Source organism: Mugil cephalus, chromosome 11 (assembly GCF_022458985.1).
Source record: "Mugil cephalus isolate CIBA_MC_2020 chromosome 11, CIBA_Mcephalus_1.1, whole genome shotgun sequence".
Taxonomy (NCBI): domain Eukaryota; kingdom Metazoa; phylum Chordata; class Actinopteri; order Mugiliformes; family Mugilidae; genus Mugil; species Mugil cephalus.
Window position 1 is genome coordinate 2,154,250 of NC_061780.1, and position 24,733 is coordinate 2,178,982.

At 38.9% G+C, this 24,733-nt stretch overlaps 2 protein-coding genes across 8 annotated transcripts in view; one reads left to right on the forward strand and one right to left on the reverse strand.

The window, feature by feature from the left end:
- The window catches only part of atg5 (ATG5 autophagy related 5 homolog (S. cerevisiae)), a 30,696-nt gene extending 14,720 nt beyond the window's left edge, over window positions 1–15,976 (reverse strand). Inside the window, exons 1-8 of one of the 7 annotated variants that reach the window (XM_047599026.1) lie at window positions 15,615–15,810; window positions 15,237–15,422; window positions 14,580–14,707; window positions 13,166–13,244; window positions 12,612–12,774; window positions 9,291–9,385; window positions 3,908–3,952; window positions 274–365 (exon numbers count right to left, since the gene is read on the reverse strand). In XM_047599026.1, the coding sequence (XP_047454982.1) occupies window positions 274–365; window positions 3,908–3,952; window positions 9,291–9,385; window positions 12,612–12,774; window positions 13,166–13,244; window positions 14,580–14,707; window positions 15,237–15,344 (710 nt within the window). In that variant the 5' untranslated portion in view covers window positions 15,345–15,422; window positions 15,615–15,810. Of the gene's footprint in view, window positions 1–273; window positions 366–3,907; window positions 3,953–9,290; window positions 9,386–12,611; window positions 12,775–13,165; window positions 13,245–14,579; window positions 14,708–15,236; window positions 15,423–15,614; window positions 15,812–15,854 lie in introns of those variants that run through there. The other 6 variants (XM_047599020.1, XM_047599021.1, XM_047599019.1 and 3 more) reach the window with 6 other exon arrangements.
- A 399-nt stretch (window positions 15,977–16,375) lies between these two features.
- On the forward strand, window positions 16,376–20,734 carry dctn3 (dynactin 3 (p22)). Its single transcript, XM_047599646.1, has 7 exons — window positions 16,376–16,543; window positions 18,225–18,309; window positions 19,007–19,093; window positions 19,175–19,258; window positions 19,571–19,629; window positions 19,712–19,771; window positions 19,963–20,734. Exons 1-7 carry the CDS (start codon window positions 16,442–16,444, stop codon window positions 20,047–20,049), a joined length of 564 nt encoding a protein of 187 aa, XP_047455602.1. The 5' UTR covers window positions 16,376–16,441; the 3' UTR covers window positions 20,050–20,734.
- The last annotated feature ends 3,999 nt before the right edge of the window (window positions 20,735–24,733 follow it).

A 24,733-nucleotide genomic window follows, 5' to 3' on the forward strand; every position in this document is an offset into this window, starting at 1 on the left:
ACATAAGGAAATTGCACTGGGGAACGCATGTGCGACTGTGTTTATATACAGTTTGTATAGTGATATCCTACACTTTTTTAACAGTCATGTCAGCGCTCTGCACCTGAGGAGAAGAGGAGATTTAGCAGCAGATATCGGGCTCTGTGCAGGACACAGTGATTCATTAAAATATTAGCAGACTTTTGAAAGAGCGGGGTTTTGACCGGTCCTTTCTTCAGGTCATCAACAAACTGAAAGCGTTAAAAAAACTACACCATGCCCCCCACTGTTTACCTGCAATGTATGCGATGTATGCGATGACGTATGAGGGAGGAAAAAACAGGCACGCAGCTATCACAGCGGGAGGTCCGACCCGGGACTTTTGCCTATGTGAAAGTGCACCAAAGGCGAGTTGACCCAGGTCTGATTTTCGATGTGAAAGCGGTATAATATTTTACTCATTATATTTGACAGATTACGTCACATACTTTCTGGAAAAAGCAGACAAAATATGATGTGAGGTATATGTAGTAACATCATGGGGAATTTTAAGTTGATGAACAGAGTTCGGAAGGTTAAGATAGTGGAAAGAATCTACAACACGCAAACCTTATGAATGACCTTATGAATGAACAGTGTGAGAAGTAGACCCACGCTATGATGAGCCCGACCGCTTAGAATGTGAAATTTGGCAATCTGCAACATTTCGACAGATGTTCCAAGCAACGCCAACATGTTTTACCAATCAGAATCAATCTGGAAGCCATTAAATGGTGTTTTAGCATCTACTTGGCAGACGTGTCAACTTCTACAGACTATAAAGGAGAGACTGGTGGAGTGAATGTAAAATTGAATGACACTGTTTCAATCGTTACATGAAAGAGAAATCTTCTCCCGTTCCCTTTTTAACACAAGGACTTTTTTAGAAACCAAAGAATAAAATGTTGCACTGTGTACAAAACTATGAAGTGTCTGAGTTGGAAATATAATACAGAGAAATCATTACGCATATCTGTTCTCCATGAAATCCTCTCTATTTGTGTACTACAGAATCATATTGTCTCAATGAGAATGGTAGAAATCTAGGAACTGAAGCTTACTAATGCGGACCACAAAGCAAGCAAAGTATTAGGTGAGTAATTGATGATGGGGCTGCGAAACAAATGTGATGTAGACAGCAGATATGCCAGTGATTCTTCAGCACTGATCTGAAACTCGGTCACAGCACAGTTGAAAGGTGGTGGGAAATTACCAGCAGACATCAGACAAAATCTGATGTAAACTAGGTTCAGAGCTAATGGACTTTGACTCGAGGGCTCACAGACAGATGCTATTGCAAGATGTTAAGATTGTTATGCACCTTTGAGACAAGTGAAAAAAGTGATTTGGTTCTACTAAATCTTGAACTTTTACTGTTATGTTGAAAAATGTATCCTGGGGTTTGCAAGATGTGTTGAACATGCAATCACCTTAAGCCCTTAACTGAATTAAAGAGAATTTATGTACAGGCAGGATGTTATTGATTAACTTATTAGGAAAATCTAAATCCTATTTGAAATTTAAGTTCAGACTGCTGACATAGTAAAAATGGACATAGGTGTGAATAACCAAATCGGTCACTCTAGGGAATATGATTAACTATCAAATACGAAGAGTACACAAATGAAGTAGCTTGCAAATTATTAAACCACACTTGATTAGTGTAGGATGTCTACATACAGCACTGTAACAAAGTTTTAGGCAGGTGTGGGAAAAATGCTGTTAACTAAGAATGCTTTCAAAAATATAAATAGTGATTATTTATTTTTATCAATTTACAAAACGCAAAGCGAGCAAACAAAAGAAAACTCTAAGTCACATCAACATACTAACTTTTGCCTTCAAACCACCAACAATCCTTGTAGATACACTTGTACAAAGTCAGGGAATTTGTAGGATCATAGATGCAGTGGTCGACCAAGGAAACTTACTGCAGCAGATGAAAAACACATCAAGCTTATTCTCATTCAAAATTGGAAGACGCAACAGAGGCATCGGCTCAGACCTTGCAGAAACCAGTGGGATCCAGGTACACCCATCTACTGTCTGGATAAGGCTGGCCAGAAGTGGTCTTCATGGAAGAGTTGCAGACAAAAATCCATACTTTTGACATAGAAACAAGGTCAAGAGACTCAACTATGCACTAAAACATAGGAACTGGGGTCAGAAATATTGGCAACAGATGGAGTCTCCTTGAAAGTTTGGGGCTGCCTTTCCAAAAATGGAGCTGGAGATTTGGTCAGGATAAATGTTGTCCTCAATGCTGAGAAATACAGGCATATAATTATCCATCATGCAGTACCATCAGGGAGTCCTGGAAGTGATGGCCCCCACAGAGCACTGAGCTCAACATCATGGAGTGTGTCTGGGGTTACATGAAGAGAGAGGTGGATTTGAGGAAGCCTACATCCACGGAAGATCTAGGGTTAGTTCTCCAAGGTGTTTGGAACAACCTACCAGCCGAGATCCTTCAGAAACTGTGTGCAAGTGTACCTGGAAGAATTGATGCTCTCTTGAAAGCAAAGGGTGGTAACACCAAATACTGATTTAAATTAATTCACTGCATTTTGTTAAGTGATGAAAATAAACTATTAATCCTTTATTTTTTAAAGAATTCTTAGTTTACAGCATTTTCACACATGCCTAAAACTTTTTTGCACAGTACTGCGTGTGGGTATATATGTGTGTGCGTGTATACACACACACTGTCCTGTATATCCACTGTTAAATGTTGACAAGGATGACAAGTTTGTGAGGATCACTTGTTTGCAAAGACACACACAAACATCACAGTGGCACAGTGGATCAGAATAAGAAGGTGTTACAGGTAACATTGGTCATTCGGATAGACCGGCATGCATGTTCTTTGTAGAACTCGCTATCAGTTCAGAATTGAGTTAAAAATTCAGTGGTTCTAGTTACTTAGTGACCCATGTCATCAACACTAGAAAAGCTGCCTGGAGCTGGACAACATAAAAGCTACAGCAACAGGTGGTTTAGTATGTATGCAGCTTCACTACTGAACACATCTAACTTTACTGAAAAGTTGTGCTTCTTTGCATCAAAATGTACTAATATTTGGACACAAATAATCTAAAAATCAGAAAACTCAATTTAAACTCTTGCCTTCCTCTACCTGCTAACCATCATAGGCCACTGGAAGAACTGTGTCCACTGAGTGAGAAATGTGGTGCAGGCAGACACCCAACCTGAGGTGTCAAACAGAGAGTCTGACACACTATAGGGCCTAATCATGAAGCTGTGAAAAGGAAACCTGCAAGGACAAGGATCAGGTAACTGAGTGGTAACTACACACCTCAGGGACAGGCGCGAACCAGCAAGAGGAAGGTGGCAATGGAGGCGCAAACTCTGTCCTCAGGTTACACAGAAAGACTGAGTCACTCACAGGAAGCATGGCCTTTCGTGCAGGATCATCGGTGAGGACCAGAGCAGAGAGAGTGTGCTAAGTGACAGCTACTTCATTGCATTTTTAAATAGGCAGTCATGAATTATTGAGCCAGTCGGCGTACAAAGTAGGAGCTATTGATCCCTCAGGAGCGAAGCTTGATACTGTTTGGATGAACACACTTTCTTTTCAGCTGGCGTGACACCTTAGCTGGCACAGCGGCACATGGCAACACAAAGAGAACGAGGCGTCATTAGGATTCAGGTGAAAAGAGACGGCTTGCTCTGGCTGAGTGAAAAGAGCGGCGGAACTCAAGACGTCGACTAATTGATGGAGGGGATTCAATCCACCTAATTGATAGTAAAAGAATGGAGCTGGGGTAAAGCACTGTCAATCCATATGTGTTTCCGTGAGTTGAGAGGGATGAGAGAAAGCATTTCCACTGAACTCTGAGACCATCCATCGGTAAATTAAAATTCCAACCTTGTTTTCAGCTGTCATCATTTTCTCCGAACTTGAAATGCACACCTGTGGAAGAGAAAATCCATCAAGGGAAGCTGAATTGAATTTAAATTATTAAGTGTCGCATGCTAGGTCAATTGTTGTACTTCACTCAGTGCGTTTACATAGACAGCTTAATCGAGCTATGCTCGAAATTCAACTTTCTGACTACAGTCCTTGTCCCAGTTTACATGCAGCGGAGAAAAGAATAACTGACAGGAACATGTTCTCCTCCTCCACATTAGGTGGCGATATGTGTCTTTTCAGCGGGTTAATACCACGTTAATATGGCCCGCTTTCTGCTTGATCTATTATGACATAAAATAAACAAGAGTCGTTCATGCAGCAGACCGGCATTTCAAACAATAGTACTTTTTTTTTTAAATCTCGTACGTAATGTTCACTCTACTTCTGGTGCAGATAAGTTGCGCACTATCCCTCAGACGGTTCCTCTACCAGCTCTGTTTACCTTCTTTTTCTTCTGCGATTGGCTTTCTTGGATGTTTTTGCTCTGGGGTCACACGCCAGCGCAGCAGTTGTGGAGCATGCGCACATGCATTATCCTGTTAGTAGTCCGATTAAGCTATTGACTGTAAGATTTGTGAAATTTCCCAGTTTGGGATTAATAAAGCATCTATCTATCTGAGCATCTATCCATCTATTAAGCGTATACATGCCAGAGAAAACCGAATTCCAATCGCATTATCTGGGTGTCTTAATCGCATAAAGAGAGCTCTGATTTTAGTCGGAGTAACGTGTTTACATGCACTTAAGTTCTCCAGTTATAGTCCGATTAAGGCAATAATTAGTTTTTTTCACGTGTATGTAAACACACTGACTGTTGAGATATTTCTGTATTTTAGAACTGATGAGAATTCCTAAACCAGCCAGTCAGGCTGGCGGAAAGGTTTACATTCACCGGGTACTGCTAGTTCCGTCTTTTGTCTAATCATCCCAAAAAGATCTAAATAATAAATCACTTTAATGTTTTAGTTTGCTCCTTAAGGCACCATGCACATTAAAGCATTGTAAAGCAACTCCAGTGAAAAATTCATCAGTTTGTAACCAATGGATTGCAGCAATTTGATAATCACATAGGCTAAAATACAAAAAAGAAATTGCATTGTTTTAGACTTGTACAGACACTACTATTCATTTTTTTTCAGTTCAACAATTTGTATTTTTAACCAAATATTTTTGGTAAGTATTCTCCTGCTGCCCAATAAAATCTGTGAAATGTACAAACAAAAATGGAACTAAAAAACAAAACAAAACAAGAACTGTCTTAAAAATAGAAACTCTAATGCAGCTACAGCTAACTGCCACTTTTGCTTCATCTCAAGAATGTGAACCTTTTAGCTGCTTGGCAGTAACAACCGATTACAAAAACTCCAGGTTTTCCACTGACAGTCATGGTTCTGCCACAAACCATTACTGTAAATGCAGTAACACATTCCACCCCAGTACAAGCACATCACCCGTTGCCTTTGGCATGATTACGCACAACTGTTTCCAGCATTCCCACGTTTTGTAATTTTCGGTGTATTCACCACCTCCCCCTCATCTCAGTCAGCCATTACAAGATATCTTGGAGGCAATAAACCAGCATTCTTTGAAACAGCCACCTTCCAGAGTACCACAACAGAGGTGACTGGAGGGGGAGCGCCTGCGCTTGCATTGAGTTTGTGAGTAAGCACTGAGTCATGGTGCGGGAACAGAGGTGTACCTGTGCAGCAACAATGCAAGCGGTCTTTAAAAGAAGGATAGTAATTTTCACTTTCCGTGCAACGAGACGGTCGGCCCCCTCTGGCTCTTTAAATCACAGAGTGGCGTCACTGCTGGAGCAGGAAGATACACTGGAAACCAAACAAGCAAAACACACGAGCCAAAAGCTCAAGTGGCAGCAATTGAAATGACAAAGACTAATTAAAAAGGCAAGACACAAACAGAAGCTGGGAAAGACAGATGTGTGAATGAAGTGGACGAGGACATACTGCATGTTTAGGGAAAGGTACATCATGATCACCACCACAAACTTTTGTGGCTTATGAGGCGTATTCATTACCTTTATCTAAATGGTATAGAAAAAAAAAAGACATGCACATAAATGTGTTGTCCATGCCTATGAGGTGTCTTTATCTCCATGAGCCTGGAGAGCAGGCCAGACGGAAATGAGCCCTCTGTTATTTGGACTAGAGTGTTGTCATTAATTCTGTCTGCATCAAACACAGCACATGTTATTTACACTAAAGACCACAATCTGGCTTTGAAGGACTGAAGGGCGTGTGTGTGTCTGGGGGATGTGGGGCTTTGAGGGGGTGGGCTTTTATCCATGGAAGGCAGTCTCCTGTTAAATCATCCGCATTGACTTCTGAGTGTCAAACTGCTTTGTTCTTCCCAGTGTCTGCACCTTGTGCTATCACTTCAATCTACTTTCTTCTCGAGTGCTGTTCCTGGGTTTTGTTGTGTCGTGCTTAGTCTTGCTATTGAAAACCTGGCTGAAAAAAAAAAAACAAAAAACAGTGGATGTTCTCTTCCACAGCAACATAAGCTCTGTATAGATGTCCTATAGATGTTTATATCTGTCAAAGAACTCAAAATCAAACGGTTGATTTTAGTTTTTCAGTTTTATGAAAGGATATATCCAGGTTCCCTTTCCCTTCATTCTGTCTACCAGTAATATTAAGACTATATGCACCGTCTGAGTACAGTGAGACATTACAAAATACAAGAATTGAGACAGGCAGTTGGTATACAAACCTCCAGCCAAACTTAAAAGTAAAGGGTAAAGTTCACATTTATTTGTGTGCTTGCACACAGATTTCCTGTGCAAAAACGGTTTATTACTGACATTTTAAGAGCGCTTGCTTTTGCTTTGGTTCAAGCTTAAACTGTTTAATACATCTTAAGTCATCATCAGTGACTTATGAGTATCAAAATGCAAACACATAAACCAAATCCATCCAAGAATCCAACAGATTATTTCCAAAGCTAAACCTTTAAAAATCTGTATCAACTGAATCATCAATCAGCATATGGAACCATCGACATTATTTTCAGACAATTAGAGCAAGTTCTAAACTTATGTGAAACCTCATTGCATTTTTGGACAGTGAAAGGATGACAAAGCCCAAAAACCTGCCCCGAGTATTTTTAAGATCATAGTACTTGTTCCCACTCTTCTCCAGACTTTTATGACCATTCTTGGTTGTAAATATTTAGCAGTTTGTAAGATTGAAACCACACCAACTCCACAAAAATGCAGACTTTTCAGGAATGATGCTTAAGTTCTTCAGTGTATTTAGAAATCACAGTGGGGCCGTAACAGGCTTTGATGCTGCTTTGTCTTGAAACCAACTGAGCTCATAAATGACCATGGAAACTTTCAATTCAGCCATGAAAAACACCCAAAACTAGAACGGTCTGGGTTCCTACTAGCCACCAACAGTTACATGGTTTTACAGCTGCAACAAGTGCATGTCTGAGAGGGCGGCATGTGTTGGTTTGACTGCATGTTTCAGTATGCCACTTTAAAGACTTATGTTTTATTACTAAAAACAAGAATGCTTTTGTTGAAGTGTTAAATAGTTTATTTATGTGCCGAAGATGTGAAAGTAAAAACAAAAGCATATTTAAGCACTGAACTTCATGCAAAACCGTCAGTGTTGACAGTGACTGACAGCTGTTTCTCCGCCCTTGTTATTGTGCAAAAATGTAAATGTGGCCAAATGTGGAGCCCAGCAGGTCTCATTAAAAGTTAACACGCTTGATAATAAATCATCGCGATGGGAAATTACCAGCACTCACAGCAGATATGGTGACGGAAAAACATGCTTGGTAGGAAAGTTCACCCTAGCATCTAACCATTACACTGAAGTCCTGGTGTGTGCTTGACATCTGCAAATCTCTGTTCCATGAGATGACACTTGGCACAGTCATTTAAGGCCAGTTCTATTTAGTGTGCTGTTTTGCAGCTCTTTTTTCCCCAACTTGTCTTGACAGGCCCTGCAGTTTTAATTTGTTCACAGTAAAACAGTGACAGAGAAGGGGCCTTTTTGTTTGCTGTGACTTGAGATCAAGGCTAAATGCACTTACTTTCAGCCATTAGACTCAAAGCAGACTGTCAACATGTTTTTGTTAAAAGAATCCAGATGTTTTCCCACTCTTTATTTCCTTGAGTGGATCTGGAAGATTATCTTCAGTAAATAGTAAAATGAGTTGTACTGCTGCTTATGATTATTCCTTTATAATTCCAAAACAAATAACTTTTTCATTTATTCTATATGATGCCTGAAGTGTAACAAGCCCTGGAAGTTTGCCAAATTGACTTTCCACGCTTTTCCAGCCATTCCTGATCCATGTAAAAAAACAACACAAAAAAACACTTGACTCAAAGTGCTTTTCCCCCGCTGTCTGGTCTGCAGCAGGCTAATGTTTTCCATCCAAGATCCAGCCGCTTATTCACCCCTCTGTTTTGTCCTCCAAAGGGACTTTTTACCTGAGTCAGGATAAAGCTTCAGCAGTTCGGTGGAAACACCCGACCTGAAGATGCATGTCTGCCTGCGCCTCCTTACCGCACATTGAAGCCAAAGACTCACCCACTGGTTGAACATGGGTCAATGGCATTACTCAGAAACCTGGCAGACTGACAGGTATCAAATGAACTGGAGCAAATTAATAACTTGCAAAAATCACTTGAGCAAGAACGTCTCTCCCACACTGTTTTGTTTCTTTGTTCTGAGCCTGATTATTTTATCAGAAGACACACGTAAAAGAATGGGATCTGACAAGGTTATTAGAGCTAATAAATGTCTTCTACTCTATACTGAGAACTATGAACGGACTCATGTAGTTTAAATGTGGGTTTTATGTCAGGCTTGATTGCACTGTGAGTTGATTTAGACACATTATAAACCAAGATAAAACAGGACTCAGTAATGAATATGTCAACAATGGACTCCAGCTCCAAAATATGGAGGACTGGCTGCAACATATTAATTTAATGACATTGGGCCCAGGCAAATATTGCCAAGTATCTTAAAATAAAAGGAAACCTGGTTACTAGATGTTTTTGAACATAGACGATGGCTCCAAATTGCGGTTCCATTCAAGCAAAGTAGACTGACATATGAGACAGAGTGAGGCAGCGAATAGCTGGAGGTGATTTCCCTGTTGTAGCAACGAGGACAGATTTTTTTAACACAGCCCTCTGGCTCCATCTACAGGAATGACTAGGTAAATTTAAACACTGTCTACCAAGTCTGACTCTGTTGCACTAAAACACAGGTCAAAAAGAGCAAAAAAAAAAAAAAGCAATTTGGAAGGAAAAGCTACTTTTGTTGGTTGTTCTGAAGTATCACTCTACCTGGTATATCCTGAAGGGGATGTATCTGAAGCCCCCCTCCTCAGTGGGATATTCCATCAGCTTCCTGTTTATGGCCCAGAACTGGTCAAACTTATCTGGACAAACACAAATGCACACAGATCAGGACAATTGAGAATGCACCTTCTGGGATATAGAAACATTTCAACACTGTCATCTGCTGGATCTCTATTCAACAATATTAGAAGATCAGAGTGATTCTGCTTATCCTAATATCCTTATCCTAATATCAGGCTTTTATTTTTACAACATCAATATAGTGATTATTATCTGGTTCTATTTTTTTCTAACCTACTCTTGGGTAAAAAAAAAAGGACTTAAAATACTGAAAAGGTTTGTAAGCTTGTTTCAGACATGTCAGGATTTTTAATCAATTTACCATCTTTAAACTGGCAACTAGATTTGTCTATAGCTACTGGTGAAGACATTAAACACTGTTATAGTGCTTCTACAAAAAGTAGGTATAATGTAGTATGATATTCTAACAAAGAATATCATACAAAATCCAGAAACAGTAGCCCCATGTTGTGAGAAAATGCAACAAGGATGTAGTGAAACGTGCTTCAAGGGAGTTTCCATTTTGAATGTTTTGGACATATAACTCCAGTTACTTCAGTGAACATTTGACAACACTTTAACAGAGTGATCTGATCTGATTTAATTCCCTGTCAAGTAGTCAGCAACTTCACAGTCACATTCTGTTAAGTGCTGATCAGGTTAGAAGACAGAAATGGGCTTGTGGTTAGAGAAGCAGCTTTTAGGCCATGTGGTGTGCCATGTGCTCTCTTGGATGGTTACAATGCAGAGGACAAATTCTTTCTATGTGTTGTGTACATATGATGTGTGTAGCACAAGGCAAATAAATCTAATTTGATAAGTTTTTTGTTTGTTTTTTTAAATGGTAACAGGATAAAATATGTGCCCAGTGCAAAACATTTAGTAAAAGGAAAATGAAAGATTATCCTTTAGTTTAAGACTGATTTCTACACTATTTTGACCCAGTTCACAGTAAGATGCGAGGAAGCAGCTTTAAAATTGATGGGAATTCTTAGTCAATGTTACAGGAGCCAGGCAGCACTGGAGCTTAATCTTCGGTTACAAGATGATCTGTCACTACAAAAAATGATTCCACGCAGCATTTGCTGGTTTCTAACTCCCCTGTACTGTCCTCCCTCATGTGTTGCTTTCACATGAACCTCCTGTGTTTTTTTCACTCTCCTGGATGAAAGTTTGAGTCCTCTCTGTTTCTGGTCTCTTTTGGATGTGAAAGTTTTAGTTCAGATGAAGTTTCATATCTCACTTTCATGTTTAAGGCCAACTCCTTCTTTGTGGATCAGTTCAACAGTCTTACCTTTTCTCTGTTTAATGCAGTTTTCAGGGAAAAACATCAAACAACCAGACCCTCTGCATTTCAAAATGGTTCAGAACACAATTTCCTAGTCTCCTATATTAACTTTTCTCCCATATGGGACATTTCTTTCTCTTTCACCCCATCAGTTTCAGGGGAAAGTGGAAGAGAGATAAGCAGCTGAAGTCTTGTGGGTTTTAAGCCCTTGGGTTTTTCTGCAAACTTTTTCAAAACATTCTCAGTGCCACATGATCAGCACACAGTTTTGACAGTTACAGGCCAACAACTCATTACACAAAAGGTAACAAATTATCGTTGGTATTTTCATGCCTTGATTTGCATAATGTTTTGCTGCTGTTCCAACTCCACATCACTATTGTAGCGAGGCCTAGAAACAATTTACGCATTTCTTTTCACAAAGTGTTTCTTTTCAAGAATGACACATTAGGAGAAAAATACAATTGAGAGCATTAATGTAAGGTCCATGTTGAGGTGAAAGCACTACATATTTACTGCACCCCAACACAAAATCAGAAGTACTGCAATAGATGATGCAAAGTGATTACATTCAATATATCTTAAAGCCAGCTTGAACCAACATTTTGTAAACACAAACTGCATCGAAGCAGCAGACCCTCCAGTCCAGTTATCATTTAATATACTTGTAACTTGTAAATTTGTGAAACAATTACCTACAAAAAATGTGATACTATTTAATCAAACAAAAATGTCACAAGACTGCTCAAAAGACAGCTTCTCAAATGTGAGAATGTGCTGCTTTTTAGGGGGATTTAAATACACCTTGGGCTTTCAGAACTGGTGAGCATGGAACTAAATGACTAATCCAAACAAAATCACACAATAAACTGATGACACCTACGCACACACATGCACAATTTCAATTTATTCTGTTTCCATATATATTTTATTAAAATTATCCTTATCCCATATGTCTCATTTATCTTTTCGTTCATTTTAATTCTTTATTATTCTGCTTTACTTTATTTATTGTATTTTGCTTCTTTGAACTCAAGTGAGCCCCGTGCACTAAGAATTTCAGCACTGCTGATCATGCTACATTGTTACAGCATATTTGACAATACAGAATCTTGATTAAACTAATCATCAATTGCAACAAATATATTGTAATATTGAGTGTTTATATATTCTAAACTCGCTTTAGGAAATTGCATGCAGGTTTTTAAGTGCCAATAATAATTAATTCAAAAGAATGTGGAACTGCAGTAGAAGGTTGGTTATACAGTCCATCAAACCAAGACGGCACTTTTGGTACTGACTGGCACAGAGGGCAGTAGTTTTGGAAACCGAAGTGTTTAAAGCCTTATTTTCTAAATCTGACCAGCAGAGATTCCAACAATCTCAAGCTGCATGTTCGGCTTTTCAAAAACCAACGCAAACGTCCGCCCTGGCAAATCCACCAATTAATGCACCATGCTACCCCAGCTTCACCTACACAAAACACTGCAGTCATGACCAACAACCAACAGAAAATGACCCATCTGCACTGTAGGAGTGGAAGCAGATAAGGAAGCAGATGGGTGTTTGGGTGACAGGGATTTGGAAATGCCCAAACTTCAAAAGACTGTTATCAGGGTAAGTGTGTGAGTGTGTTTGGAACTTTGGGAATCTTTTTTGATACATTCTTTCCTCTGTGGAAACATCACACCCAAAAATTATGGGAACTTTTGCAAACAATTATAAAAACTTGTATAAATGCTTACAATATGTACGCATGTGAAAACATCTGTGAATCTGTGCGTAGGTGGATGAGTTGCAAGGAACAACATGTGTGGCATCTTAGTGCTAATGAGTGAATGTGTGGCCGTCTTATTGTGTGTCACTTCCCCAACAGCTGCCTGTGGTCTTTCTTCTTGAAAGTGTGTGTGTGTGTGTTTGTGTGTGTGTGTGTGTGTGTGTGCGTGCGCGCATCTCACCGTTCTGCAGACCCATCCACAGCTGTTTGTGGTCTTTCTTCTGCATGTCATTGACGACTTGGCTCTTGTGCTTTAAGGCGTCAGCCTCCTTGATACTGGACATGAAGTGTGCCTCTATCACTGAGTTGGACGTGCAGTGAAGCAAGTCACTATCTGGAAAATTCTGACATAGATTTGTATGACATTTAATGTAAGCTTTATTAACACGTTGTACCACTGAATGAAAAGAACTTGTTTAACTTCCACAAAGCAACATTCACAATTGTTTGGTCTCAAGTTTGTGTCTTGGCAATACAAATCCAAGATTCATCATTCTTCTTTTAGCTCAGATTTGGTTACGAGCAATTGCTGAGAAAGAAATTGGCCTGTTTAGCTCTTTCTTCCCAAACTGGACCTTAATTTTGTCAACCCCACTGATAGCCAAATAGTGTACAATCAGTACATAGAGAGATGTAAAATCAAAACTATTCCCTAGAAAAGACTCCAATAAGATGTAGCCTTGGTAAACATTCTCTGTATTCTGCATATGTCCACAGGTTGAGTTTGACTCTTACCTTAAAGTGCACAGTGATGCTCCAGGGTAAGACAGTATTAGAGGCATGGAGGTCAAACAGAACTCCAATTGGATAGTGCCTGTATTAAGGAAATACAAACAGAAAATGTTGCTCCAGAAGAAAATCTTGTTGGATTGCAAACAGTTCAACATCGCAAACACAAGTTAGTGTTACTCCCATTATTTGCAGGGAAATCTTTAAGGTGATCCACAGTAACACATGTTTTGTCATACTTTATGACAATGACAATTCAATGATTTCACTGACAAAATGTATAAAGTCTCTCCCTCACACTTATCAGAGTTGTAATATACATTTTTAAAAGGCCTAGACATAACCAGACTTTAGCCACAATTTCTCAAGTGTGAAGAAGAACCATTTAATGGAATCTGAGTTAGATTTGTCTTTCTCTCTACAGATGTAGTGGCAAGTTTAAATTTCACTGCAACACTTTAATTTGACACTTTGCAAGAAGACCAGTGATGTTGTATGGTTTAGAGACAGTGGATTTGAAGAAAAGACAGGAGGAAGAGCTGGAGATAGCAGAGCTGAAGACGTTGAGGTTTCACCTGGGCATGACCAAGATGGATAGGATCAGGAATGAGTATATTAGAGGGACTGCTCATGTGAGATGTTTGAGAAATGAAGTTAGAGAGGCCAGGCAGAGATGGTTTGAACATCTCTACTAAATCTACTAAATCTAATCTCTACTAAATATATTGGTCAAAGGCTGTGGAGGGTAGAGCTGCCAGGAGGTAGGAGAAAAATCAAAGAGAAGGTTCATGAATGTGTGAAAAAGGACCTGGTGTGAGAGAAGAAGCTACAGAGGACAGGGCGAGATAGTTTGCTGTGGTAAACCCTGAAGGGAAACCCCAAAAGGAAAACAAAACTTTTATCTGAAACTACCTGTGTTTAGAACAAGTTGACGAGTTCCTATAAAGCCAACCCATCAGTCTACTCTGTACTAATTCAGGACAAAGCTTCCATTACAGGTTCCCAGATACAATCATAATAACTGACAGTTTACTATTAAAAAAAGAAAAAACAAGTCTTCTTGTTACAACAAATGGTTAAATGACCACCATCACTTGTTCATTTCTACAAATACATTTTATGGAGTCACACCTACTTCGATGCTATTGCAAACTAGGTTCCTTCAATGCCAGACATGCAATACTGCCACCTTGTGGAATAACTCTGTGTCTGCATTCTGTTAACTGGATCAACTGCATATCTGATATCCTTGTAAGCAGAGGATGGCATTCTAATATAAGAAATACACAAAAGCATTGTTTTCCTGTGCATTTGGCCTTTCGACAAAAACAATAGTCATAAGATAAGAAATGTATAAAGTCACACGTACCAACCTCATTTCTGGTACTAGTAAAACAAGCTCATTTACAAATTTGCTCACCATTTCAGTGGCGTTCCTTCATACTCGAACCACATCTCCTCCACGTCCTCAGCCCGCATCACTTTGAGGAAGTGTTTTTTCACCTTGTCTGTGACCAGAGTCAGGTAGCTCACCCTGGGTAACAGCAGCTGAATATTCAACAGGACAGAGGAAGAAGCACGTTATTAAAACAATACAGTCTGTTATTCTGTACTGAGCTGTACTTTGGACTCAATGGAAAGAGTAGTGTACTTCCTCAACTCTTGACAGAGAAGAATGAGTACATAATACTTCAGTTTACACCTACATGCTTTCTGGTTCTCATATATATTTTATAAATATGCTAGATGTTCTGAAAACTATGATAAAAAGCCCCAAAATTGTGACACGAAATGTTTAGAAACATGTTAATGACCTTCTATGTAGGTTGCCTCAATATCAGGCTACATAACAGATCTCAAGGCTAGATCTCCAAATGATTCATTGTAGAGGCGCTAAGTGCTAACATGCACTTTTACATCTAATCACCACAGTTAAGTGAGCTAGTTTTTGTGTTTTTTCAGTTCAGTTAGAATATCGTTACACCCTTATTTTTTAAAACTGGAGGCAGGCAAAAACGAAAGTTAGGTGTTTCCCCTGATTCGGTGGCCGTACGTGCAAGACCACAGTTCTACTTACATAGTAGGGCTCGGCCTCTCTCTCTGTCACCTCATCCTGGTTCAGAGTGAAGCAAGTGGGTATCCGGCCGAACCAAACGTCTCTCAATACGTCCTTGTCATCTGCCATGCTGCTGCTCCCAGTGGTACATAAAGAAGAAATTCCCCTAAACACGGACGCCTAAGTCCAAACACTGCCCGCTTCCTCCTGCAGTTAGCAACAGAGCAGACAGGCAAGAATTCGTAAAACTTTCTCCAGCATCACCACCACCTTCGAACCTCAGTCAATCAAGTAGCAGGTGCTACAGCCTCGACACCAGTTAATCACAAGCGAGCTATTACTTTAATAAACTGTCAGTGGAGTTAAAAGTTACCACCTAGTTCAGAACCAACGACCCACCTGCTGGGCTCGTAGACTAACTGTTCAAATATGGAGCTGTAGTACAAAACAAACAAACAAAATACACATAACAAAAAAGCTGATGTTAGCTTAAGGGCTAGGTGAGCTAACTTGGCGAATGGAAACCTGCGAAAGAATTGTTTCCGGAGGATAAACGGGCCTACTTCCGTGATAACGTTAAAGTCATCCGCTTCCGGAAACTGTTAATGTGGGAGAATGAGACAGAGGTAAAGTGGATACCTTACTTTTAGTCGATGTTTTATAGTCAACTTGCATGGAGAAAGGGCCGTGACAGTCGGTGTTGTCATTCCCCGGCTGTCACCGGAAAAACAGCTGAACTGCCCCATTACCGCAAAACAGCGCCCCCCTCTGACAGGACCCCCCACTCAAAAAAAAAAATAAATAAAATAATAATAATAATAATAATAATAATAATAATAATAATAATAATAATAATAATAATAATAATAATAATAATAATAAATTCACAGCGTTTTTAAAATACAGTGACCAGATTTCTGACATGAAATCCGAGGACGTTTACAGCTCGGAGATAGGTAAATATTGCAGAGGACATGGAAGATTACCGTTAGAATTACCGATAAACGTTATCAGGGTGACATGAAAAGACAGTGATTATTAAGGGGACAGCTTTAGCCGGGGACATCCAAACCAAGGACTGTCCCCAGAAATCAGAATATTGGACGATGTTGAATGATGATCTTGATCTGTTGCCGGCGCGTCATCAATATGCGACGTCTCTCGTAAAATACGCCAGTAGGCTGTTTGGGGCGGTTGTGGCAGACGGTTACTGAGAAGCTTCAAGAATGGATAAATCATTGGGGACTGATGACTTGGAGATGCGTCTCCGGGCGCTGGAGAGCCGTATCCACGGCGAAAGGAGAAACAGAAGTGCCAAACCTGTCAAGGTTCGCCCGTAACAAAATCTGCTCATACGTGGGGAAGATTTTAGCAGTATAGCTAGCTATTAGCCTAGCAAAAGCGTCCGTCGCTGACCGAGTTAACGCCCTTTGTATTTGTTACACAGATGTACGGTGTTTTTTTTTTAATATAGTATGACAGTCATTCGCCTCTATGTGACGATAACGCCTTTGTCATATGGTTACTTTCTATCAGTTGTTCGTATATCTGTTTATTCGGTTTGCAGTGTCTAAACAGTTGGTTAGCTATGAGCTGTGAGGCCGTAATGGAATCGTTGTATGTATGAATCTACTCTATGCTGTGGAATTCATAATTATACAGTCTTAAATATAATAGTAAGTATTATAGTTGTAAACCGGGACTAGTTTTATCTTTTATTTCTTTTAATCAATTTTTTTAATCCTCGCGACAGGAGATTCAAACCATTGTTTTTAGTTATTGAACATATTTTATGCCGCTATTTGAGTGATGCCAAGACCTTTCGTGTGTATCATCAAAATAAGAGACGAGTTTGCCGATAACATCAATTATTTCCGACCAGGTAGCATAATGTTCTGAAACCCCACTGGGAGCAGTTGCGCTAATTCTTAATTGGATCTTAAAGAAAAAATGCAATAGAAATGTTTCCAATATTGTTATTGTCTAAACTGTTGGTCTTCTTTCAAATATATTATTACTATTTTATCTATTTAGTTGTTTGGAACAGTGAATATTAATGAACATCTATTCAGACAGCAATAGGTGTAAATATGCCAGATTATATCAACAAGGTCAATTTGCATCCCAGTCACTAGGCAGGTAACACAAAAACTTGATAAGACATACAACAGGACAATAGATCCTTATTAGAGCACATCACAATAGAGGACATTACTAAGAAGTTAAAAGTCAACGGTTACAAGACTGGTTTGCTTTCAAACACTGCTTGAGGTAAGCTTTGAAGGTTTGTAATGTGGGACACTTCCTTATGGAGAGAAAGATCTTACTGGTCTTTACAGAAAGAGCCTTTTGTCCAAATCTGTTTTTCTGCATAGAATGAGGCCAGTTGGACGATAATGTCAGTAAAATGGCCTCTAGAAGAAAACAAATAACATGATAACAGTGATTTGTTACCCATCTCAAGCAGGATTTGCATCTCTGAGATGAACCGGATTAATAGATTTCCAGATGTTTAGGAAAGCACTTTTATGAATCTGGTACATGACTTTATCGCATGTGGTCTAAGAAGAAGTAACAGTTCTTGGGAGTCAGCACATGCGGGATCCATCTGGAGTGTCATGTGATGTGAAAAAAAACAAAAAAAAACATTTCAACTTACAAAGAGGCACTGAATATGAACTATTCTGTGCTTGATGTTGTGTTTACAGGGGTGGAGAAAGTGGCACAATGCCTTGCTTATTTAGTGCTTTGTATGTTACTGATAGCTGAAGTTTAGTTGTAGCTTTCTAATCTTAGTGGGGAAGTATACCCTCAGTGTACACAGAATGACACCTTAAATGTGAATGGTCTTGTTCAGTCAACATATTGCACATGCCTTTGAGGGTAATAATACTTGCTCTTCAAAGCATGGCACAAGTAAATTGACGGAGGAACATGTTATGATTAAAAAAAACTCTATACTCTTATCAATGACTAATGTTAAATCTAATCATGTCTTTTTTTTCCCAGTGTGTAGAGTCTTTGGCCCGGATTCAGGCAGGTCTGAGCAACACAGCCAACAAGAGGGAACGAGTAAAGATCCTGCATAAGAAGAGTGAGTCTCACACTATAGTATTAACCCTTACACTTGATTTCTGCAATCTGTAGTTTTGGATATAATGCACTGGAATGTTGGAAACTTTGTCCTCTTTGGAAAACCTTGGTGGACCAAGGAGGAACCATGTAGCTACATGAATTATTTTCGGTATCTCAATAAATCTCAATAAATGTTTAGTAGATAGCAAGAAGCTGTCTCAATCATTTTTTTGAAGAATTAACGAACGCAGATTCTAACAGCATCCATGCATAAATTATTTCAAAATAAAAACAACGCAGTTGTATTGCATGCACAGCATAAATACTTGTTCATTTGTGTTTATGACAGACAGGGCCATATAATGCCCAGGTCTGACTTAGAGGCTTGCTCTGTCTATATTTATTTATGCATTTAGTTTTCAGATTACTCTCATAGGGTGCTCCTCTATATTGTACAGTAATTTGCATAGCATATTTAAAAAAAAAAAAAAAACTGTTTCATTGTTGTATTTTATGTTAGATAGTTGAATAGTAGAGGTCAAGGGAAGGTGACCGAAGCAGAATGGAATGGTGTGTGCCATTAGGCACCAGCAATAAATTTGGTAATGTCAAAGCTTTGTTAAAAATATCCATATAATTGAAGACGCAGTTGGTCTTGCAGGGATTCAACAGTGTTGACTGTGTTTTTAATCATGACTATTGGTGTTATGGTGCAGTTGAAGACTTGTTGAAGTACCTGGACCCTCAGTTCACTGATCACATCACTGTACCTGATGCCATGAAGCTGGAGTTCATCCTTGCTGGTAAGCACAAAATAAATATAAATATAAATATAAATTAATCAGAATAAACAAAATGCTCATTCTGTGCATTTGTCTTCACAGAGGAGGACTTTCTGCTTTCTCAAGCTTCTTTGCTCGAGCAGGTCAACAACCTGCAACCACTCTTGGACAGCAATTACATCAGAGGTGAGTTTCACCTTGCAGATGCATGCGGTGTGCAGAGCATCATGTGCCATGTTATTTTTGCCCCTGACAGAAAAGGAAGAAGGAACTAACTTTACCCTCCTAACAGTTTTGTAGCCAGTGATTTTACTCTCTATTAATTATTAATTAAAAGTCATTTCTATTACACGTGTCCCATAGTGCGCGCTGCAGCCAGACTTTTATTCAGTGATGTTTTTCAACACAGTTGTGTAATTGCTGGATGAATAAAGAGCTAGAGTACTATATGTCTGCCTTTCCAGGCCTATTTTAGCTGTATGTTTTTGTTGTGCACAGATGTACCTGAACACGCCACCAAGCTGCAGCGACTGTCACAGATTCATATCAAACAGCAGGTACCCTCTTCTCTTCCTCTGTCTCCATCTAGATCTTTGTGCCTCTCATTGCACAGGTTCTATAAGGTTGTTTGTTTTACAGGACCAAACTGAGGCTCAGTCCCAGGAGGTGAAGAAACTTTTTGAGGAATACAACAAAATGGTACACATCTGTTTATTTCAGGAAAATAAGTCAAACTGTGATGCTTGACTTCTTGGGTTGAAAAAGAGAAGACATTAAAACATAAATACTTGAACATGCAAGCATCTGCTCTATTGCTTTTCTGTTACCAATGACATACATTAGTGCAGGAGTTAAACTCCGCCCACTAACACCTGTCCTCTGATTGGCAGATGTTCCTGCTGTCCAAGCAGTTCACGCAGTGGGATGAGACCCTGAGGAAGCTGGAGGAGGCTAAAGGAATCCGACCTGTGGAGTAGTTACATGGACACATTTCTGAAGAGGATGGTGACGATGAAGACGACTGCACTACAGTGGGAGCTTTAGATCAGAAAGGTGTTACACGTGTAGCTTGTTCAGATGAAAAATGAGACATAAGCATAACATTTCACTGATTTAGTTTTTAATTGCTGATCGGTTTGTCGCCATTTAATTAAATCAGGTGATAGAACCTTGATAGAATTTTCAGTGTACTGTATCTGGCACAGTGTCTATTATTGTAGTTATATGCTGATATGTCTCCCAGCTGTTGGTACCCCCCCACCAACCAACCAAGACAGACGGTAAAACCTTAAACATAAAGACTGGAGGAAGTGTAAAATAAAAAGGAACTGGGTCTTGAATGACTCTTAATTCATCATCTGGAAGAATTGACTCCCATCACCAGCTCTGAGAAGCTGCTGTTATTTATTGTCAGACAACAGGGCTATTTATGTTTTCATTTTGACTTTACTTACTTAACTTTATGTAATGCATTCCAACGTTGCCTCCCTGCTGCAAGCTGATCACAAGACTTGTTTTTTGTTGCTGCACACACATATAGTCCGAGCTTTAGATTTTCCTTCTGGAGGCTTCCAGAAGACCTTGAATTAGAACTCTTAAATATATCTCATTTGGCACACAGCATGACTCAGTTAATACAATAAATATACTTTTCACCGACTAGTCCAATGTGTTATGTCGTTTTTGTACCTATAAACTGTTTAAAATGGCAGACTTATTTCGGGGTCTCTGTGCGTAAATACTGGTGATTAACTGGTTTATAGGAGGGTACAGGTTCATTTCATTTTCCACGCCCACAAAAGGCTCTGTAAACAATACTGCTGCACCTTCATCCAGCCTACTATCCTAAAATCAAAAACGAGTGGGCCAGTACCAGTAGAATGTCTGTATTGCTTTTCATGATATTTGTTAATGGTTTGCACTTTGGGGTGAACCCTGTGTATTTATTTCTGTGAAGTATTTATGGTAGACCTGGGTAATAAGCCTACCTCCTCATGAGTGTGGTCTGGGCTTGGTGATGTTTTTTTTTTTTTTTTGTAACATGGAATGGCCCCTGCAATCATCTATTTTTTATTTTTATGTCTCAGAGCGCCCCACTGTTTTTCTCAGAATGAATAAGCTGCTGATGTGACCTCCCATCTGCCCCTGCTTTCTCTGACAGAAACCTGCTTCACTTACAGCTAGCTCATTTGACTACCTGGAGCAAGTTCACAGAAGTAGCTTCAGAAATACTACCCTTCCACTCAACACTGTATTTGCTTAATAGATAAAGAAATAATCCCACATATGAAACGGTTGTAAGACAGTTTCCCCTTACAGTATATTTGAGCCCCTGAAAATAGATGACTGCGCACCCTCTAACTTAGATGTGCATACGCACAAAGTAAAGATGATTGTGTGTGCTTTAACCTTTATTCACAATATAAATTTTTGATTTTGTTTTGACAAAAATGTGTCGGTATCCAAACATGGTAAGGACCTAACTGTGTGTGTGGGATTCATAAATCATTACACTTCAGCCATTAGGCATTTGCACATTAATGCACACAATCTAGTGATTCAGTCAAAAATTCTTTATTTTATTTCAAAGTCCTCATCATGTTTTTTGAGGAAGTGCTGCACACAGGCCGAAAGAAATGGATGAGCATTCAGAAAGATGACAAATGACAGGAATCAATAGGACACACTCAGAAGAATACAAACACAGTAAGTTGAAAAGGAAATTTTAAAACAACAAAAGAAAAAAAGGAATGGTGGCTTACTCAGATGATGAGGGGATGATGACTGAATGTAGCACTGCAACTTAAAATACACACATATTTATTACAGTTGCCACAGCAATAGTATAACAATTCTACAGGAATATGACAGCTATAACAAGACTTTTACTCTATTCATTTCTTTCCATGATTTCTATGGTATTTTAGAATATGAACTGACTTCCAAGATTATATTCTCCACCTGAAATTCAAAAATACATACTGTGTGATGAGTGATGGTCTTACCGTCTTCAGTGAGATGGTAGAGGCCTACTGGAGCGGTGCAAAAAGCATTTCTTCTATATATCACAGAACAATCTGAAGATATTTTTATCTTTGTTGAATAGAGTTCCAAGGTACTCTATTGTGCTTGATGACTTGTCTTGGTGAACACAAATGTAATTTTCAAATTTCAACTGCATTATGGCTTATCGGGATATTCAAAATGACACTGACATCTAACTACTCTTTGGAACAGACATCGTTTATGCACAATAGTCAAATTATGAGTATGAGGACAGATAGGTTTCAGCCTGTTATCTCTTCTTTTATCGTTCAGTTGAAACATTTTTAACGGATAGTGTCTCAGAAGGCGCGTAAAACTAATCGACTAAGCTATCACTGGCTGTAATTATGTGAAGTGAAGCAAGAAATGTAAATTCTAGTGAAACTGTGTTTTATTTATCAATCAACAGTGTCTTGAATAAAAATGTGTAGTGAATAAAGATGGAACTACAGCAATGGAACATCCTCTCATCTCAAGGAACTCAAGGAACATCCTCTCATCTCACTATGCTGCACTTGCTATGTATGGTGGAAGTGACAATAAAATTCTTGTCTTTTTGACTCTTGACCTTCATAGCTATCATGTTGTTTATGCTATTCAACCTTTAACCTTCATAATAGGTATAGTATATACATGTACAGTCCAGGGTGGTTAGCACTGTGGCCTCTTGGCACAGGTGTCATTGCTTCACAATAGTCAAATTAAGGGTTCACTTGAATGAATATCTATACAGATTAAATTATAGCTAATGGTCTGTTCTTTTAAAAGTCAAACGAGGACACGCAACACACTGAAAACAGATTCTATCTTTGCAGGTGTTTTAAACCGTCTAAAGCCTCACTAGTTCTTTTTATTTGAAGTAAAGGAAAGTTATTAAAATTATTATTTATTCTTAGGATTATTCTTATTCTTTTATTGTGCATCTGTGTTTGATGTGGCCTTTTGTATAAAGTATTTGCTTTAGTTAAAGTATAAAGTCAATTGTTCCCATCCTGGGACTGTGGGCCAAATCCAAATTCATAAATTCATAAACAGGAAAGTCTGTGAATGTTCTCAGTCATCCAGGTCATGGTAATCCAAAAGGCATTGAATAAAGGCAACTGGACTTGTAGAATTTTTTTGAAGACGTTTCGCCACTCAACCAAGTAGCTTCTTCAGTTCTGAGAGACTGGTGGGAAGTTGAGGTTTAAATAGGAAAAACTCTGTGGGTAAAACTTATCAGAAACTTGCTTGACCAGAAACTGGTGACACTAATTTCCATAACGGCTGGTACTTACCTGTCGGGGGAACTGTGTGCCTAGGCTACTTACCCTATGAATGGAGCTCTAACGAAGCTATTATCAGTGGGAGTCTGGAGGCTCAAAGTGTGAATGTTGTTGAAACTTCTTGGGGATAGAAGTCAAAACTGTATTATAACTTGATAAAATTTAATCTGGTGAGTTTTGTCCCGTAGTGATGCAGTGGCTAAAACTGTTGCCTGCTGGGACCTTCCTGTCTTCTCTGTGTGTTTTCTTCTGAGACAAATGCCTGCTATATATATGTATATATATATATCCGAACTGTCCTGCATTTGAGAAACGTATAAGCTTTACATTTTAAAATGATGGATTTTATTCATCCAAAAGGTTTTCACATTTCCTGGAGCAAAATTTACCGGAATTGTTCAAACCTGACCTGTAAAATTACTAAACGGGAAGTTGATGATTGAGTTAAGCATTTTGTACACTGATCCATCTCCACTCCCCATTAACAGAAGGACCAGTGATACCACCTTAGGCACCTTACAATTGTAAGACTGACTCTGTAGAATTGAACAATAGTACATATGAGACTTTACAAGTCGATGTTGGGTTGGCAGACCATCTTCTTCTTCTATAATATCATCTCATAATATGTCTGGGGTAAAATAATAATAATAAAAAAAACTATTTTAACAGTGTGGTGTTAAGTTCTAATTTGTGTTGCTTTTTATTCCAAATTAAATTAACTGCATCAACCAATAGGACTTGCTTATTTTTATGCATTATGCCGTAGGCACTTAGTTGCCCTGTTTTTGTTTATTGCGTTGAAAACTACCTAAGTAAAACTAGATAAGTTGCTTTGAAAACAAGTCAGAATAACGTCTTCTTACTTCAGCATGTTCACTGGACAAGAGCGTTTAGGTCATTTCAATACAGAGATGTACCTAAGGTTTGCATAGAGCCAGCTCAGCTATCCAGATAGTGAGCGCGGTAATAAACGTGAGCACAAAACTGAGAAGGTGCAAATGTAGTTTTACAATAAACTGAAGAAAAAGAAAAAGAAAAAAAAAATGAATCTTTGCTTTTAAAAGCAACTAGTAGGACCACTTCTGCTCGATGTAGTTAAAGAGAACAGAAAATCACACATATTTGAGTCACAATTAGCTTTATTATTCCAGACTTTGCTCTAATTTAGTATGTTTTACTTTTAGTCGAGACGAGCGAGACCTCTTCCAACAATGCAAAAAAATCACACAAAAATGACAAAATCACTTACTTATGTTTGTATTGATGAGCTAGACTAATAATAACGCATTTTGTTGGACATTGACATTGCTATCGTATGTGCTGTTGCTCAGCAACAGAGTGGCCGGTT